The 19,892-nt window shown below is 43.8% G+C and overlaps 1 protein-coding gene across 1 annotated transcript; it reads left to right on the plus strand.

Annotated features, from left to right (window-relative positions):
* The first annotated feature begins 302 nt into the window (after nt 1-302).
* On the plus strand, nt 303-1,944 carry LOC130255416 (UDP-glucuronosyltransferase 1A1-like). The gene has a single exon (XM_056496062.1). It carries the CDS (start codon nt 574-576, stop codon nt 1,387-1,389), a length of 816 nt encoding a protein of 271 aa, XP_056352037.1. The 5' UTR covers nt 303-573; the 3' UTR covers nt 1,390-1,944.
* The last annotated feature ends 17,948 nt before the right edge of the window (nt 1,945-19,892 follow it).

Genomic DNA, 19,892 nt, shown 5'->3' on the forward strand with positions numbered 1-19,892 from the left:
TCGTATTAATCTTTACTCTAAGTTATATTTCACTGTATTACTTGCATCAGTTTCATTAAGGAAGAAAATGCTTTTAAAAAGAGCTGTATTACCTCAGTCTATGACAACTCTGTCAGCCTCCAGTGGAACTGATGGAAAACCATCCTTTCAGTGCTCCCTTGATAGGCACAGTTCTCCCATGTGGGGTCAGTAGTGTTTCTGAGCATTCACTCATTTGGCTGCATTTTTCTTCATGGATTTTCCCTGTATTTTGTCATCAGACCCTGGGCTGGTGGCAAGAAGTTCAACAAAGCTGGGGCCCTGCTGGAGGAAAAAGGTAGCATTGAGCCAATAATCTTATCATGGTGTGTGACGGTGACACTCCTTTCTTGACTCTCACAAAGCCACCTTTGGAGTCAAAACCGGCCCTGAATCGATCCTAATCATTTATTGCTGTCCGTGACTTTGTCACAAAGATCTGATGACCTGAAATGGGAGGAGAGTCAAAAGGGCAGGGGCAGAGGAAGGGTAAAAAGCTGGCAAAGCAGCCCTGGCCTCTCAGGTGTGAGGATTCCTCTCTGCACAGCCCACAGCATGCTGGTGACACTGCTTCTCCCCTTCCTGTGCCTCCTGAGCCCGGCTGCTGCTGGGAAGCTGCTGGTGATCCCCATGGAGGGCAGCCACTGGCTCAGCATGAAAAAAGTTCTGGTGGAGCTGAGCAAGAGAGGGCACGAAATCGTGGTTGTCGCACCGGACAACAAAATCCTGATCGATTCCGCAGATGTCTATGAACTGAAAACCTACCCTGTGCCATTCACGAAAGAGGACATGGAAGAACACATACACTCTGCTAGTGCAAGAGCTTTCAGCCAAGAGCCTTTCTTGGTGAGATTCTGGAAGCTTTTGGGAGATTATCGGAAGAGCGGGACTATGTTTCATGCTTCCTGCAAGTCCTTGCTGTACAACCAAGAGCTGATGAAGTACATCGGAGACAGTCACTTCGATGCCCTGCTCACGGATCCCGTGTCACCTTGTGGGCAGATCATTGCCCTGCACTTCTCCATCCCCAGTGTTTTCTTTCTGCGAATGGTCCCGTGTGCCTTAGATGTTCACGCAGCTCAGGGCCCGGACCCGCCGTCCTATGTCCCACGCATGTTCTCGGGAAACACGGACCACATGACCTTCTCCGAGAGGGTGAGGAACTTCCTGATTGCTCTTTCTGAGTCCTTCAGCTGCAATATTGCCTATTCTCAGTTTGAAGAGCTGGCCTCAGAGTTCCTCCAAAAACCAATGACAGTGACAGATCTTTTAAGTCATGGATCCATCTGGCTGAAGAGAATTGACTTTGTCTTTGAGTATCCCATGCCTGTCATGCCCAACATGGTTTTCATTGGAGGCATCCATTGTTGAGAGAAGAAGAAGCCATTATCTCAGGTGAGTGGCTGGCTGGGAGAGGGTGTGAATCATCCAAATGAGGTATTTGATAGGGATGTATCTTATCTCTCTTGGAGGGAGACTTTATACAAGAGCCTGAAGTAATGGCACAAAGGAAATGGCTTTGAGCTGACAGTGGAAAGGGTCAGGCAGGATATTGGGAAGAAATCTTCCCTGTGATAATGACAATGTCCTTACACAGGTTTCCCAGAGAAACTGTGGATGCCCAACCCCTGGAAGTATACAAGGCTGGGTTTGCTGGGGGTTGAAGTAATCTGAGATTGTGGGAGGTTTCCCTGCCCATGGCACAGGGTGGAACAGGATGAGCTTTAGGATCCCATCCAACACAAACCATCCTGGGATTCTATGAAAACCAGCTTCGTCTTTCAAACAATCAGTGGTATTGTGTCCTGGATTTATTACAGTGATTTCGAATATCTAGCCATGGCTTTTTTAGATGGGTTTTGGAATCTCCTGCCATGGATTTATTAAAGCATTTTGGGACCTCTTGTTGTGGATTTATTTGAGGTGTTTGGAGACCGCTTTCATGGACCTGTTAGGGGGGGTTGGGTATCTATTGTCATGAATTCAATAGAAGGGTATAAGGATCTCTTGATTTTTTGGAGGAGTTTGGCATCTCCTCTGTGGGTTTATTAGAGGGGTTTGGGAATCTCTTTACATTAATTTAGAAGAGGAATTTTGGGATATCTAGTCATGGAATTATTCCAGCCTTGGCTAGTGTGATGTAGCTCCCCTAATAATTCCCTCCTGAGCCTGGAATGGCCCAGCCTGCACCTGACAGAACCATCAAGCTTGGAAAAGATCTCCAGGATCACCCAGTCCCAGCCTCACGCCAGCACTGCCAGCATCACCCCTAAACCACGTCCCCAAGTGCCACATCCAGGCTCCTCTTGGACACTTCCAGAGATGGCAACACCACGACCTCCCCGTGCAAATTATTCCAGTGCTTAACCATTTTTCCAGAGAATTATTTTTTTTCTCTAATAGCTGCTCTGAACCTTTCCTGGTGCAACTTGAGGCCATTTCCTCTCATCCTTTCCCTTGGGACACAACAAGACAGCCCGATCCCACCCTACCTCCTGCCAGGGAGTCACAGAGAGCGACCAGAGGGGCCCCCTGGGCCTCCTTTTCTCCATAAGCACCCACAGTTCCCTCAGCTCTGAAGATTTTTTAACCCCTGCCCCAGCTCTGGACAGGCCTGCCCCCAAATTTGTGACTTTTCACCCAAATCCACCCTTGCTACTGTCCCTTTGGTCACATACAAGCAGGGAGCGACTTTGATCTCGCCCTGCCTTGAACCCAGCAAATTCCAGAATTCCTGGCTGGGATAACCTGGGATAACCAGGCCAACCAAGGGAGCCTTTGACAAGTTCACAAACACTGAGGCACTGATTAACTTCACCCGTCCTGGGATGGCCTTTGCACCCACTCCCCATGCTGAAGGTTTAGATGGAAAATTCATCGTGCAGCAGGAGGGAGGGGAGGGCAGGACATTTCCCTGGCAGCTCTCTCCTTATCCAACTTCAGCAAACAGCTGAGGTGCCATCACAAAATACATAAATTAACCTTTATTTGTGAGAAAATGCTGTTTGCTAAACTGGTCAGATTCCCAATGCCCAGTTCCAAGTGTGCTTTATAAAAATCTGAACATATTTAGTAGTTTTTTTCTGTATTTTTGATGTTTTTTCTTTTCAGTTTATAATAAAAGACTTAGAGGGGATTTTAGTGTCTTTCACCTCAGAGCTTCTCCCCCCTACTCTGACACTCAAAAACTTTGTTTTCTGAAAAGCCATCCTGACACAAAAGGGCTCTCTGCCACCTTCCCAGTAGAAGTAATTAAAGGCATTGGTAAAACAGAAATAATAAATCAGGCTGATCTGAGGAAAACAATATGCAGGTCATTTTTCTGCATTGACCATGGTATCAAAGGAGATGAGAGAAGTTGTGTGCCTGAGGGACGGAGGCTGCATGGCTCTGAATATCCTGGAGTGCATTATTTTTAATTTTGGCGTCCGTGGCAATGCTGTGAGGTTGGGGAAATCATGTCTGGGCTGAACCTGCTTCTTTGCTGAGTCAGGTCTGAAACCTGAGGCTCCAGTGGCTGGTAAAACAGATTTAGTGCTGGTCTGATTCCTGGGGGGCAGGTGTTTTCAGCTACCTGAGGGCAACTTCCCAGGTGGGGAAACAACTCTGTAAAGTGAGAACTTGAGCTGCAGAGAGAGGTTAGCCTCTCTCAGCACCTCTTTGGGGTGTTGCTGGCACCGAGGAGATTACTGGCAGCTCAGAAGAGTTCTGAGCCATTTCCTGATGGTCTCCTGCTCCATCCCTGAGGATCTGTGTCTCCAACATGAAGAGGCTCTTTTCATTTGTTACTATGTGTTGGGAGTTGGTCAGACCAAGGTTGGCTCCCTGGGTCCTGGCCAAGGAGTAACACAAGACACAACAATGATGGGGAGTCCAGAGGGATCTGAGTAACAGCTTGAGGAGCTCACTGCACACTGAGGAACTCTGGTCACTTAGGAGCAGTGGAAGGGTCACCAAACTTGGCTAAACTTGGCTTTCCAAGAAAGGAGGGTAAAACACAAAATAAACCACCCACAACCCAAAACTGTGAATCATTAACTACAGGATTACCACATAGCACAATGCAATAAATCCACACATCAGTTGCTTTCCAAAGTACCTTAAGGCTCAGTCACCTTCAGGAGAAGTCTCTTTCACAGCCCATATTCTGTGACCGCACCAACATGGCTTTGAGGCTTTTCTGTACCTGGATTTCCATCCTCCTCCTCCTGCCCAGCCTCTCAGATGGAGGGAAGCTCCTGGTGGTGCCCATGGTGGGAAGCCACTGGCTGAGCATGCAGGAGGTGGTGGAGGAGCTGAGCCAGAGAGGACACGAGGTGGTGGTGCTGGTTCCTGAGGTGAGCTGGCAGATGGAGACGACGCAGGCCTACAAGGTGGTCACGTACCCGGTGAGACAGACCCTGGAAGAGCTGGATAATGCGTTCCAAGAATATGTTGCCGTGCACCTGACAAAGAAGCCTTTCCCCCTCAATGCCCTGGCAATGTACAAAGCCTCAGTGCACGTGTTCAGCACCTTCTTTGGTCAATGCAAGGACCTGTTCCGCAGCCAGGAGACCCTGAAGTTCCTCAACCAAAGTGGCTTTGATGCCATCCTGACAGATCCGGCCTTCATGTGTGGGGCCATTCTCGCCCACCATCTCTCCCTTCCCTTTGCATTCTTCATGAGGGGATTCGGTTGCAACCTGCACTTTTCAGCCCCACAGAGCCCGAGCCCTATGTCCTATGTCCCGAGACTCTTCAGCTTCAACTCGGACCGCATGACTTTTTTCCAGCGAGTGGAAAACGCCCTGATTTCCCTCCTGGAGCTTGACTACTGCAACGGTTTTTATGAAGAAGCACTTAAGCTTTCCTCAGAAGTTCTTCAGAGGGATTTGTCTCTCACAGATCTCGTGAGCCCCACTGCCATTTGGATCCTGAGGTTTGACTTTGTGTTTGACTATGTCAGGCCAGTGATGCCCAACATGGTCTTTGTTGGAGGGATCAACTGTGCTAAGAAGAAACCACTGCCTAAGGTAATGTTCTTTCGCCTTAAAATTCTACATTTCCCCATGAAAACTAATTATATTATTGGAAGAAATTTATCGCTATTGATTTTATTTGTTGTTGTTGTTGTTGTTGTTGTTTGTTTGTTTTTGGGGTTTTTTTGTTTGGTTTTTTGTTTTGTTTTGGTTTTTAACTTCTGGTAGTGATTAAATCAACCAGGTTTGGGTAGTTGTTTTCCGCAAGCTGAAATTGAATAACCTTTATAGGGACTTCTTTGAATTAATGAGGGTTTTGTAACAAACCAAACCTAAAAGGGATTTCATCTACCAGATGGAAATTACTGTCCTCAGTGAATGTGTATTAAACACCAATTGGATCCAGTTTTGACTTCATTTTAACGACGTTGAATATATATTTATTTTATCTTGTCAAAACCCCAAAAGTCATCTTTTGTTTTTAAATCCAGGCTCATCAGCATCAGTTTCTTCACTTTTGTTTATTTTTGTGAAAAACTATTTGGAAACCGGCTGTCTGTGTTAAGTAAATCCTCTTTGTGAGGGTGAAATATAAATGTCATATTGAAATGACAAGAAATAATCTTACAATCGTGAATTTGGTGAAAGACACTTGAATGCAGAACTCAGATAAGTTTTCAGACCTACTCCTTGACATCTGCTTTCACCAGAATTCTCCTGCAGGTTTCTTAAAGCTAATCTTGACTTCTGAATATATTTTGATATAAACCATGTAATCTCAAAAATGGTAGCACTGGACATTTCATTCCAGGCACAAAGCAGGACAGAAATCCCTCTCCTATGAAACTGCTCCTGCATTTCTGAATTGTGTTTGCGCAATATTTCTGCACGGTGTCTTTGAGCTGCAGGGGTGGGGTTTTTCCTTCTTCTTCCAGATTTCCTTTATGCTCTTTGACACACTTAAGAAGAGACCTCTAGACTGATAAACAGGGCAAAGAATAATGCTATTAACTGGAATATTAGGATAAAATTATATCTAAGGGATTCTGTCATGTTAGGGCTCATGAGAGTGGAGCTAGTTTGAGATTTAAGAGGCAAATTCTTGCTGGTTACACAACCTAGGTCTTTGTTTTTATATCCTGAGGGTCTCAGAGCTGTAAAAAGTTTCTATCTTTGCTACAAGTATAGGGACATCCTGCCCTCATTATGTCCCTCTCAGCTCCTCTCTTCACACTCCTGTTAGTTGAAAACCACATTCCACACCTGGAAAATTCTTCTGTGTTTCTCCTTTCTTCAGTCTCTTTTCTAGCTACATTTTCTACCCTCACCCGAGGAATTTCTTCTATTTCACTTTCAACAGTGCCGAGGAGCTCTGTGTAAACAAAACTAATGTGAGTCATGGGTTAGAAATTACATTTGCCTGTTCACATACACAGTGGTGAAGACCTGGCCTGTCATAACTTTTGAGACACATAATTCTGTGGGAAGAATAAATAGTTCTCCAAGGCTTATTGAACCCATTGCTCAACAGGTAAGAAAAGAAAAAGGGATTACTGGGAGAGGGAGAGAGAACAAGAGATTCAAAATGCAGTTTCTTTCTCAGACAAGGAATCCACAGGCCTTTTTCTTACACCACTCCCATGGTTTTCCACAACAAATATTGGGTGTTCTTGCTGTAGTTTTAGCGGTGCTGAGGTAGCTGTTTGGTCCTCTTTTTCCTTACTGCCACAGCCACACAGAAATCCACACATGGCACCCAGTACCACTCACAGGTGAAAAGTTTGAGAAAGTTTTAGAACCTTTTGGAGCTGAAACAGTCATAGAGTGAGGAGCCCAAATCCTGCAGAGCTGCTCCATCACTCCCTGTCAGCTCCAAGAGCTTCCCTGGAATAACCCTCACAACCTTTATTGATTCTGAGAGGAAAACAAATCTGCAGTCCTGGCTCACGCAAGCTTTGATGGCCTTTGGCATGCAATGGGGAAGGCTTTCCTCTAAGCATGCACCTGGCTCTCTCACATTTGGAATCTGATGTTCCGCAGCATCTTGTTTGCACTTAAAACAGGAGCTGGTAAGGAGCACCACACCCTTCAGGGCTGACAGGGGTCCAGGTGCCCTTTGGAACTCATTGTAAAAAACAAACACACTGAAACTTATCTGTTGCTTTGGAAAATGAGTCTGGCTGTTAATTCTCTCAGCAATAATTACCCAGTTTGAATCTGACCTCAGCTGATCCTGTGCTAATCTAAAACGTCACGCTTTCTTTATCTCTTCTCACTTTATCTCTAATTTCATCTTGTTGCCTCACTTTTCCCCATTTGTAGCTGTGATGGTCTGGCACAAAAAGTAGGGAATCTGTGGAGTCCATAACAAAGTGTGGCCATCCTATCAAGACGCTTTTTCTGTTCTAGTCAAGGAAAATTAACTTGTAGTGGCTGTTTTCAGCCATCTGGTTTTGCCGTTGAAAGTCTAATCGAGTTCAGAGTAGAAAACAAATCAAGCAGTAGTTTCCAAGTTCATTTGGTCAGCTCTTGTCACAGCACTTGCAATAAACTCTGAGTCTAGATTTCTTGCATCTCATGAGAATTATTTGTGAATCTGTGCAATCTCCTGCTTTCAGCCTCTACAGTCTCCCACCTGTCCTGTGTCGGCCATCTCAAGAAATTGCTTTTGCATATCTAGAGATAGTTCCTGCATGTCCACTGTAACAGAGTGGTGCTACTCAGGGCAGTCCCAGCATCATTTGGATGTCATGAGACAAATCCCTATGCCTCAAGCTGTATGGATTTTTTTCTCCTGTCTGACAATGCTGGGAGTCTCGCCACGATTTATGATCAGAACAGAAAAACTTTGTGTTGAGGAGTTTTTCATCAAGAGGACATCTTCCTTAGCACTGTCTGAAAGGCTTTGCTCTGGCATTGCTTTTCCTTGCACAAAGACAAAATATTTAATCAGTGGGATTAGTGGAAGGTGTTACACCTTCACTTAGATTTTTTCTTGCTCACAAGACATGAAAAGGGTTATAAAGACAGCAGCCAAAGAGCAAATCTCCTTCTTTGTGTCCCTGTGCTGGCCTCCACTCCCTTTGTTTGCCTTGAACCCATTCATTAGTTCACTCTTTTACTGCAGTTCCAGGTGAATAAAAGCCAATCAAGTTTCTTCTTTTCAGATTTGAGATTGCATGGTATATCCTGGTTCTTGTGACATCTTTGTAAGAGGTGCAGGTTTGGCTGCTTGCAGGAGTGGGAATTCAACATCAGCCTTGTGTCCTAAGGAACAAAGTGGCATCCATTCCTATTCTTTTCTTGCTGTGTTTTTAGCAGGTCAATGATTTTAACCGTGATGATTGTTAAACCATTACACCTCCACTCTTGGTGTCACAGATTTAGTGCTGACAGTGTCTTAGTGCTAACGGAGTTCAAAGCTTAAACATTAACAGAAAGTGCAAGTATTTTCCTGAGGACTCGGCTTCCCTTCCCTTCCACAAACATAGGCAAAGTCACAGGCGAATCCCAACTATATAGGGAAGTTAAATATTAATTTGCTTAGGCAATAAATTCCCTGCTTACTCTGCATGGACCATTCTATAAACAACTGCATGGATCCCTCTGGAGCAGAACCCTCTGGTTCACTCCCACCAAAATGGCTCTTTTTTACAAAGGCACCTGGTTATTTCTCCTCCTTACTCTGTCTTTAATCCTGGCTGAAGGTGGAAAGATCCTGGTGGTACCTCAGGATGGAAGTCATTGGCTCAGTATGCGCCCAGTGGTGGAGAAACTGCAGCAGAAGGGACACGAAGTTGTTGTGGTTGTACCTGCTACCAGTCTGTATATGAAGTCAAAGGAGCCTCAGAATTGCACAGTGGAAGTGTATCCAATACTTTACACCGATAAATACTTGGGTGAAATGCTCAAGACATTTGTTAATGCCCATTCTATTGAACAGTCTGTCATTATCATGTTGTCCATCCCTCACAAAGAGTACATCCAATACTGCCACTTCTCTCAGCTGTTGGACCACTTCCTCACGGGTCTTCCAGCGCATTCTGTGATGGTGCTATTGCATTCTTTCTCTGTGGGCAAACCTTTCTCTTACACTCATTAAAATCCGCTCCCAGAGGGAAAGGGCCCCTTGCTCCTATATGAATATCTAATCTACCCCTGAGTCTTGGGTTAAAGGTTCCAAATTCCTTGCCTCAGTGCCATCCAGCTGCACGCCTGTACCCATAAGGTCCCAGACCCAAAGCAGCCAGGTTGTATAAGCCTCACGGCCCCATCGTAGATTATGGAGACTATCATATGACAGGGACTCAGTGATGATCTAAACCTCTGGTTTCTCTGCTGGTTTTGAGGGCCCTTCCTGCTTGTCCTTGTTGATGGGGTGCTCTGCTTTTATCCTAGACTTCTTTATTGCCTCAGGGGTGACTGCTGTTGGCTGTGATTGCTCTTGCAGTTCAGCTGGAACCTGGATGGTTGTAAGATCTGTGGGTTCCACTGTAGCACCATCAGACTGTCCCTCTTTTAGGCAGGTGGAGGGTTTCTAACCAGCTAGGGAAAGGTACTCCTTCAGCATCTGGCACATCTCGCACATCTCCTTCACTAGAACCCCTACCCAACCTGGGTGGTTCCTTTCTGAGGTGGGCTGTAGGGCAGGGTCAGGCTCTGGGGCAGCATCCCTATTTCCTGGGGTAGGTATCAGTGTGGTTATCCAAACCAATCTGCCCTTATCTCTGAATGCTAGATAAAAGATAAAAGATGCCTATCAGCAACACCAGCCACTGTATGATATTATTAGCATTTAGAGAAGATTTGAACCCTTTGAAAACTGGTGGGGTAGATCCAAAAAACTGGGTGAAGGATTGGGAGAAAATTTCCCCTGGTATCATTTTGTCACAGTAGGTACCATTATTAAAGTAACCCCAAAAATATATGCTTAGTGTGTAATAGTCCAGAATCCATGTGCCCACCTTCCAGAGAAAATAAAAATCACCTTATTAACCATAAAGCAAACTGGATAACAGCCACAGTAGCTTTAGTTATAGAGCCCATGTTTAGATAAGTGCCTGAAAATGGGAGAAATATAGTTGTGACCACGTGCCACCAGAACCAGGGAAAGCTAGACCTCATGGTGCCACCTAATGAGGTTTCAATATCCAGCACACAAAAATTACGTTACTCAAGAACTGTTATTCCTTTTTCACTTGATGCCCTCGTGCTTCACATTGGGCGCCAAAATCTGTCATGGTTTGAAAGACAAGTGTCTGCTAAGAAAGGCAGGAGCCTCTCTTGAAATGGAAAATGTAAACCCCCTCCCTCCAAATTATTATAATTTTGAAATTAAGGGGCTCTTAGGCAAAGATATGGAATAGGAATAACAGTTCTTTACTAGGAAAATTAAAAGAGAAAATAAAATAAAAAAAATACAGTAATACAAAAAACAAAACACTGACAGAGTCAGAATACAACCTGACACCCTGTCAGTCAGGGTGTTGGCAGCTGTCTGATTAAATAGTGGCTGTAGTTTTCCCAGAGTGACAGATGTGGCTCAGTTGAAGCAGTGGTCCTGTAGATGGGTGCAGTTTTCCTCCAAAGGTTCAGTGATGCTGTAGAAGGGACTGGTTTTTCTCTGGAATCTAGTGGAAAAGGACTGCTCTCATCTTCCAAATCTCAGATTTTATCTAGGCAGGAAATGCTGGGTGGGGCATCTCTCAATGGGATGATGTAATTTTACCAGTCATGCAGTGGGACTCAATGGCCCATTAACAGACGATGTCTCCCTGGAGGAAGGATGGGTTGTGGAAAAGATAAAGAACACTTTCCCCTCCTGGTTTTAACAGATGGTGACAGAATCCATACTTTTGGTTACATACTGCTTTGCAAGCCAAGACAAATTCTATCTAGGATAACTTTGAAGAATTTGCATATGAGCTTTTCAAAAAGAAAGTGACAGCAACAGAAATCCTGAGCTGTGGATCCTTCTGGCTGATGAGATACGATTTTGTGTTTGAGTTCCCCAGACCAGTGGTGCCAAACACGGCTTTTATCGGAGGGATTAACAGTGTTCAGAAGAAAAGACTGTCTCAGATACAAAATTCTGTTTGTTTCTTTTAATTGAAAAGGCAAAAATATAAATGTGTCATGGAGTATCAGAATGGTTTGGGTTGAAAGGGACTTTAAAGCTTATCTCTTTCCCACATCCTGCCATGCAGGGCAAGGGATGTCACTCACATCCTTACGTCAGATCCTAACTGGCAACAGCTTGGTGTTTAAAAATAGAAATCCTGCATGATGCAGAAATATTATTTCCTAATACATGGCATTCAGATTATATTACATCCTGACAGACCAGGCTTTATCAGGCTTTATTAGGACAATTTAAGTGACATGTAGCTTTTGTCAAATGATAATCTCTTTCGCTGAACTGAAGAATTTGAATATCCTCCTTTCCCAGCTGTCTCATGGACTGTCTCTCCCTACTTCCATATAGCCCCTCTCCTGTCACCCAGAATTAAGCTTATAGGACTGAAGATTTTACCTGTTTTCTATCACAGCCATCCACTACATTTATTTCTTTCCACCTGCCTTCATGGTCAAGGTGTCAATAGCTAAGCCCCAAAAGAAATCCTTTTACAGTTCCATCCTCTCCTTCTTTTGTACATCATTGAATTAGGCTTTAATCTTTTCTGGGTATGGCTATCTGCTGGAAATTTCCTTTTGGGCTTTTGTGTGACAATCTTCCTGTGTTCATTTGGCAGCCTTGTCTGAGGTTATGGCCCATCTTCTGTCGATCTCCTTCCTCTGAGGAGTTTGAATGTTCCCATTAACCTAATCCATGTTGTAAACTACCAATATGGGATCAGTGTAGGTGATGGAGCTGCTGCTCCTTTTGGAGAGCAGGTTCTCAGCAAAGTGCAAGATTTCCCACCAGGCTTGGAAAGAACCATGCAGAAATGAAATGGGGAAAAAAAAAAGATCCAGCAAGGATTTCAATCTAAAAGCTCCAGAATGCCCCAGAGAAGGAAATGGTTTCCCATATTCACCTACTTATAAACTTTTTTAAGACGTTATCACCAGCATTAAACCCTCAGCCATTTATAATCAAGAAGGATCTGGACACAGGGTTGAGGTCATGAACTGACCCGACATTGGTCATGAACAGAGCCCTCATTGGCCATGAATGTTCATGATTTGTAGTGAGAGAGGTGTTGTTTGTCTTTGTTATCTGGTGTACAAGGGTGAAGTGCTCTTTTGCAACATCATTTTATGCCTGATAGGATAAGGGGTTAAGTTAAAGTTGTATGGAGAAATGAGGAAACATTTTCTGCTGGCTACTTATCTTCCAACAAAATGCAAGTCTTGCAAATTATATTTTCTCAGGGTTTTGACTATTAAAAAAAAGCAAAACTCAAACCCCAGGTACTGCAATATTACTGATTTCTCATATTAATCGTTACTAAGTTATGTTTCACTGTATTACATGGATCAGTTTCATAAGGAATTTGATGACTCAGCAGTGGAAGGGTGAACAAACTTGGCTAAACTTGGCTTTCGATGAAAGGATGGAAAAAGCAAGATAAACCACTCAAATTTCAAAACTGTGAATCATTAACTATAGTGTTACTACATAGCACGACGCAACAAATTCTCCCATCATTTGCTTTCCAAAGCACCTTCAGGCTACAACCTGCAGGAGAAATCTCTTCCACGGCCCCTAATGTGACCACAGCAATATGGCTTTGAGGCTTTGCTGTGCCTGGATTTCCATCCTCCTCCTCCTCCTGCCCAGCCTCTCGGATGGAGGGAAGCTCCTGGTGGTGCCTATGATGGGAAGCCACTGGCTGAGCATGCAGGAGGTGGTGGAGGAGCTGAGCCGGAGAGGACACGAGGTGGTGGTGCTGGTTCCCGAGGTGAGCTGGCAGATGGAGACGACGCAGGCCTACAAGGTGGTCACGTACCCGGTGAGACAGACCCTGGAAGAGCTGGATAATGCCTTCTGGGAATGTGTCACAGTATACCTGACGAAGAAGCCTTTCCCCCTCAATGCTTTAGAGGTGTACAAAGTCTCGGTGAAGTTTTTCGATACCTTCCTTGGTCAATGCAAGGACCTGTTCCGCAGCCAGGAGACCCTGAAGTTCCTCAACCAAAGCGGCTTTGATGCCATCCTGACAGATCCATTCTTAATGTGCGGAACCATCCTAGCGCATCATCTCTCCCTTCCTTTTGTGTTCTTCATGAGGGGATTTGGTTGCAACCTGCACTTTTCAGCCCCACAGAGCCCGAGCCCTATGTCCTATGTCCCGAGACTCTTCAGCTTCAACTCGGACCGCATGACTTTTTTCCAGCGAGTGGAAAATGCACTGATTTCCCTCCTGGAACTTGACTACTGCAACGGTCTCTATGCAGAAGCACTTAAGCTTTCCTCAGAAGTTCTTCAGAGGGACATGTCCCTCACGGACCTCGTGAGCCCCGCTGCCATTTGGATCCTGAGGTTTGACTTTGTGTTCGAGTACGTCAGGCCAGTGATGCCCAACATGGTCTTTGTTGGAGGGATCAATTGTGCTAAGAAGAAACCACTGCCTCAGGTAATGTTCCTTTGCCTTCAAATTCTACATTTCCTCATTAAAAGTAATTATATTATTAGAAGAAGTCTATTGCTATTGACATTTTAATTATTATTTCTGATAATGATTCGATTCAAGTAGGTTTGGGTAGTTGTTTTCCACAGACTGGAATCAAATAAGCTTGATAGACACTTCTTTAAGTTAATGAGGATTTTGTAAGAAGCCAAACAAAAAAGGAAATTCATCTACCAGATGGAAATTTCTGTCCTCTATGAATGTGTATTAAGCACCAACCAGATCCAGTTTTGATTTCATTTTAATGACGTTGGACATATATTTCTTTTATCTGAAATCCAAGAGTCATCTTTTGTTTTTAACTCCAGGCTCATCAGCAACAGTTTCATCACTTTAGTTGCATTTTCATGAGAAATTATTTGGAAACTGGCTGTCTGTGTTAAGTTATGCCTTATTGTTTGGATGAAATATGAATGTCGCGTTGAAATGGCAAGGAATAATCTTACAATCATGGATTTAGAGAAAGACACTTGAATGCAGAACTCAGAAAAGTTTTCAGACCTACTCCTTGACATCTGCTTTTACCAGAATTCTTCTGCAGGGTTGCTAAAACTAATCTAGGAATCTGAGTCTATTTTGATAGATACCATGTAATCTCAAAAACAGTATGACTGGACATTTCATTCCAGGCACAAAGCAGGACACAAAGCCGTTTCCTAGGAAATTGCTCCTGCATTTCTGAATGCAATTCATGTGGTATTTTTGAATGGTATCTTTGAGCTGCAGGGTTGGAGGTTTTCTTTCTTCTCTTAGATTTCTTTTTCGCTCTTTGACAGCCTTATGAAGAGCCCTCTAGACTGATAAACAAGTCATGGATTATTCTATTAACTAGAATAAACTGATAAAATTATATCTAAGGCATTCTGTCGTGTTAGGCCTCACGAGAGTGGTGCTAGTTTGAGATTTAAGAAGTAAATTCTTGGTGATTACACAAAATAAGTCTTTATATTTATATCCTGAATGTCTCAAAGATGCAAAGAATTTGTAATTTTGCTACAAAAATATAGACATCCTGCCCTCATTTTATCCCTGCCAGCTCCTGTCTTAAGATTCCTGATAGGTGAAAATCACATGTTCCACAGCTGGATAAATCTTCTGTGTTTCTCCTTTCTTCAGTCTCTTTTCTACCGACAGCAGAGGAATTTCTCCTATTTCATTCTGAATATCCATCTTAGACCTGACCTCAGCTGATCCTGTGCTGATCTAAGAACTCCTTGCACTCTTTCTATGTCCTCCCTTTATCTCTAATTTCTCTTGCCTTTCATCTTGTTGCCTCAATTTCCCCATAGTTGTTGCACTGATGGTCTGGTACAAAAAGTAGGGAATCTGTGGAGTCCATAACAAAGTGTGGCCATCCTATCAAGACGCTTTTTCTGTTCTACTCATGGAAAATGAATTTGTACTCGCAGTTTTCAGCCATCTGGTTTTGCCATTGAAAGTCCGATCGAGTTCAGATTAGAAAACAAACCAAGCAGCAATTTCCGAGTTCATTTGGTCAGCTCTTGTCACAGCACTTGCAATAAACTCTTTGAGTCCAGATTTCCTGAATCTCATGAGAATTATTTGTGAATCTGTACAGTCTCCTGCTTTCAGTCTGTGCCATCTTCCACCTCTCCTGCTTTGGCTGTCTCCAGAAATTGTATTTCCATGTCTAAGGGTAGTTTCTGCATGTCCACTGTAACAGAGTGGTGCTACTCAGGGCAGTCCCAGCATCATTTGGATGTCATGAGACAAATCCCTATGCCTCAGGCTGTATGGATTTTTTTCTCCTGTCTGACAATGCTGGGAGTCTCGCCACGATTTATGATCAGAACAGAAAAACTTGAGTTTTTCATCAAGAGGACATCTTCCTTAGCACTGTCCGAAAGGCTTTGCTCTGGCATTGCTTTTCCTTGCACAAAGACAAAATATTTAATCAGTGGGATTAGTGGAAGGTGTTACACCTTCACTTAGATTTTTTCTTGCTCACAAGACATGAAAAGGGTTTTAAAGACAGCAGCCAAAGAGCAAATCTCCTTCTTTGTGTCCCTGTGCTGGCCTCCACTCCCTTTGTTTGCCTTGAACCCATTCATTAGTTCACTCTTTTACTGCAGTTCCAGGTGAATAAAAGCCAATCAAGTTTCTTCTTTTCAGATTTGAGATTGCATGGTATATCCTGGTTCTTGTGACATCTTTGTAAGAGGTGCAGGTTTGGCTGCTTGCAGGAGTGGGAATTCAACATCAGCCTTGTGTCCTAAGGAACGAAGTGGCATCCATTCCTATTCTTTTCTTGCTGTGTTTTTAGCAGGTCAATGATTTTAACCGTGATGATTGTTAAACCATTACACCTCCACTCTTGGTGTCACAGATTTAGTGCTGACAGTGTCTTAGTGCTAACGGAGTTCAAAGCTTAAACATTAACAGAAAGTGCAAGTATTTTCCTGAGGACTCGGCTTCCCTTCCCTTCCACAAACATAGGCAAAGTCACAGGCGAATCCCAACTATATAGGGAAGTTAAATATTAATTTGCTTAGGCAATAAATTCCCTGCTTACTCTGCATGGACCATTCTATAAACAACTGCATGGATCCCTCTGGAGCAGAACCCTCTGGTTCACTCCCACCAAAATGGCTCTTTTTTACAAAGGCACCTGGTTATTTCTCCTCCTTACTCTGTCTTTAATCCTGGCTGAAGGTGGAAAGATCCTGGTGGTACCTCAGGATGGAAGTCATTGGCTCAGTATGCGCCCAGTGGTGGAGAAACTGCAGCAGAAGGGACACGAAGTTGTTGTGGTTGTACCTGCTACCAGTCTGTATATGAAGTCAAAGGAGCCTCAGAATTGCACAGTGGAAGTGTATCCAATACTTTACACCGATAAATACTTGGGTGAAATGCTCAAGACATTTGTTAATGCCCATTCTATTGAACAGTCTGTCATTATCATGTTGTCCATCCCTCACAAAGAGTACATCCAATACTGCCACTTCTCTCAGCTGTTGGACCACTTCCTCACGGGTCTTCCAGCGCATTCTGTGATGGTGCTATTGCATTCTTTCTCTGTGGGCAAACCTTTCTCTTACACTCATTAAAATCCGCTCCCAGAGGGAAAGGGCCCCTTGCTCCTATATGAATATCTAATCTACCCCTGAGTCTTGGGTTAAAGGTTCCAAATTCCTTGCCTCAGTGCCATCCAGCTGCACGCCTGTACCCATAAGGTCCCAGACCCAAAGCAGCCAGGTTGTATAAGCCTCACGGCCCCATCGTAGATTATGGAGACTATCATATGACAGGGACTCAGTGATGATCTAAACCTCTGGTTTCTCTGCTGGTTTTGAGGGCCCTTCCTGCTTGTCCTTGTTGATGGGGTGCTCTGCTTTTATCCTAGACTTCTTTATTGCCTCAGGGGTGACTGCTGTTGGCTGTGATTGCTCTTGCAGTTCAGCTGGAACCTGGATGGTTGTAAGATCTGTGGGTTCCACTGTAGCACCATCAGACTGTCCCTCTTTTAGGCAGGTGGAGGGTTTCTAACCAGCTAGGGAAAAGTACTCCTTCAGCATCTGGCACATCTCGCACATCTCCTTCACTAGAACCCCTACCCAACCTGGGTGGTTCCTTTCTGAGGTGGGCTGTAGGGCAGGGTCAGGCTCTGGGGCAGCATCCCTATTTCCTGGGGTAGGTATCAGTGTGGTTATCCAAACCAATCTGCCCTTATCTCTGAATGCTAGATAAAAGATAAAAGATGCCTATCAGCAACACCAGCCACTGTATGATATTATTAGCATTTAGAGAAGATTTGAACCCTTTGAAAACTGGTGGGGTAGATCCAAAAAACTGGGTGAAGGATTGGGAGAAAATTTCCCCTGGTATCATTTTGTCACAGTAGGTACCATTATTAAAGTAACCCCAAAAATATATGCTTAGTGTGTAATAGTCCAGAATCCATGTGCCCACCTTCCAGAGAAAATAAAAATCACCTTATTAACCATAAAGCAAACTGGATAACAGCCACAGTAGCTTTAGTTATAGAGCCCATGTTTAGATAAGTGCCTGAAAATGGGAGAAATATAGTTGTGACCACGTGCCACCAGAACCAGGGAAAGCTAGACCTCATGGTGCCACCTAATGAGGTTTCAATATCCAGCACACAAAAATTACGTTACTCAAGAACTGTTATTCCTTTTTCACTTGATGCCCTCGTGCTTCACATTGGGCGCCAAAATCTGTCATGGTTTGAAAGACAAGTGTCTGCTAAGAAAGGCAGGAGCCTCTCTTGAAATGGAAAATGTAAACCCCCTCCCTCCAAATTATTATAATTTTGAAATTAAGGGGCTCTTAGGCAAAGATATGGAATAGGAATAACAGTTCTTTACTAGGAAAATTAAAAGAGAAAATAAAATAAAAAAAATACAGTAATACAAAAAACAAAACACTGACAGAGTCAGAATACAACCTGACACCCTGTCAGTCAGGGTGTTGGCAGCTGTCTGATTAAATAGTGGCTATAGTTTTCCCAGAGTGACAGATGTGGCTCAGTTGAAGCAGTGGTCCTGTAGATGGGTGCAGTTTTCCTCCAAAGGTTCAGTGATGCTGTAGAAGGGACTGGTTTTTCTCTGGAATCTAGTGGAAAAGGACTGCTCTCATCTTCCAAATCTCAGATTTTATCTAGGTAGGAAATGCTGGGTGGGGCATCTCTCAATGGGATGATGTAATTTTACCAGTCATGCAGTGGGACTCAATGGCCCATTAACAGAAGATGTCTCCCTGGAGGAAGGATGTGTTGTGGAAAAGATAAAGAACACTTCCCCTCCTGGTTTTAACAGATGGTGACAGAATCCATACTTTTGGTTACATACTACTTTGCAAGCCAAGGCAAATCCTATCTAGGATAATTTTGAAGAATTTGCATATGAGCTTTTCAAAAAGAAAGTGACAGCGACCAAAATCCTGAGCCGAGGATCCTTCTGGCTGATGAGATACGATTTTGTGTTTGAGTTCCCCAGACCAATGGTGCCAAACACGGCTTTTATCGGAGGGATTAACAGTGTTCAGAAGAAAAGACTGTCTCAGGTACAAAATTCTGTTTGTTTCTTTTAATTGAAAAGGCAAAAATATAAATGTGTCATAGAGTATCAGAATGGTTTGGGTTGAAATGGACCTTAAAGCTTATCTCTTTCCTACATCTTGCCATCCTGGGCAAGCGATGTCACTCAAATCCTTACATCAAATGCTAACTGGCAACAGCTTGGTGTTTAAAGATAAAAATCCTGCATGATGCAGAAATATTATTTCCTAATACTCATTAAGTAGCAGCCAGTGCCTGGCGTCGGTTGGATAGAGGGTCCCGCAAGAACAGCCTGTGAGGTTCCTTGCCCTCCAGTGCTCTTAAGGCACTACCTCTGGAGCTCTTAGGCTCCTACTCCGAGCTCTTGGCTCTTACTTTGTCGAGTTAACTTAAATAAGCAAAGCAGCTAATAGTCAAAAAGGTTATTTATTACAAAGCACATCTTATTACAAAGAACATCTCTCTCAACAGGCAAGCAGGCAGCAATGGCAAAGCAATAAGCGACGGCAAATGCAGTGGCAATAAGCGAATGGCTAGAAGCTAAAATGCCTAAAAGCAATAACTCTCCCCAGTACGTACCCTTATATAGGATTTTTCCAACAAGCTAAGATGCAAACTCGGACCACCACCCCTTAATTTATTAGAATTCTGGTTTCCTAGCACACCAGGGCACGTATAGAACTACGCATACAATCTATCTTGCTCTATCTGAAAAATGTAAGCAATATTGTTACTAGAGCTCTATTATGTCTAAATCCCATCTACAACTGTGGGCCTGGAGCTAAAGATATCAGTATGTTTCAACCTTCACTAGAACTCGCTCTGCTACTCTGGCATTTGAAACATTTCACTTACTGAAAGCATTAGAACTCACCCTAAAATTACTGACTTACTTCTACTTAAATGTCTACTTTATGTGTGAATGGCTTAATATACTTCAATCCATCCAAAAGCTGTAATTCAATCCCTGCACTCTGACTTCTCTCTGAACAACTCAGAGAGACCCCTGACTCACTGACTCCAACAACAGCCCTTCCTGGAGGCTAAGGCAGTCTCAGCCACGAAGGTACCAGTGTGCAAGCAATGCCTGGAGTTCAGGCGATCAGCTCTAATGGTGATTTCAGCTCTAAGTGTTTTCAGCTTGTCTTGCAAGGTGAATCGGCTGGCACAGAGAAAAGAGACTGGGAAGCGCTGTGTAGAGGTTCCACAGAGTTCTTTATTGTCTTCTTCTGCTATGGGGAG

Source organism: Oenanthe melanoleuca, chromosome 7, assembly GCF_029582105.1.
Source record: "Oenanthe melanoleuca isolate GR-GAL-2019-014 chromosome 7, OMel1.0, whole genome shotgun sequence".
In the NCBI taxonomy this organism is placed as follows: Eukaryota; Metazoa; Chordata; class Aves; order Passeriformes; family Muscicapidae; genus Oenanthe; species Oenanthe melanoleuca.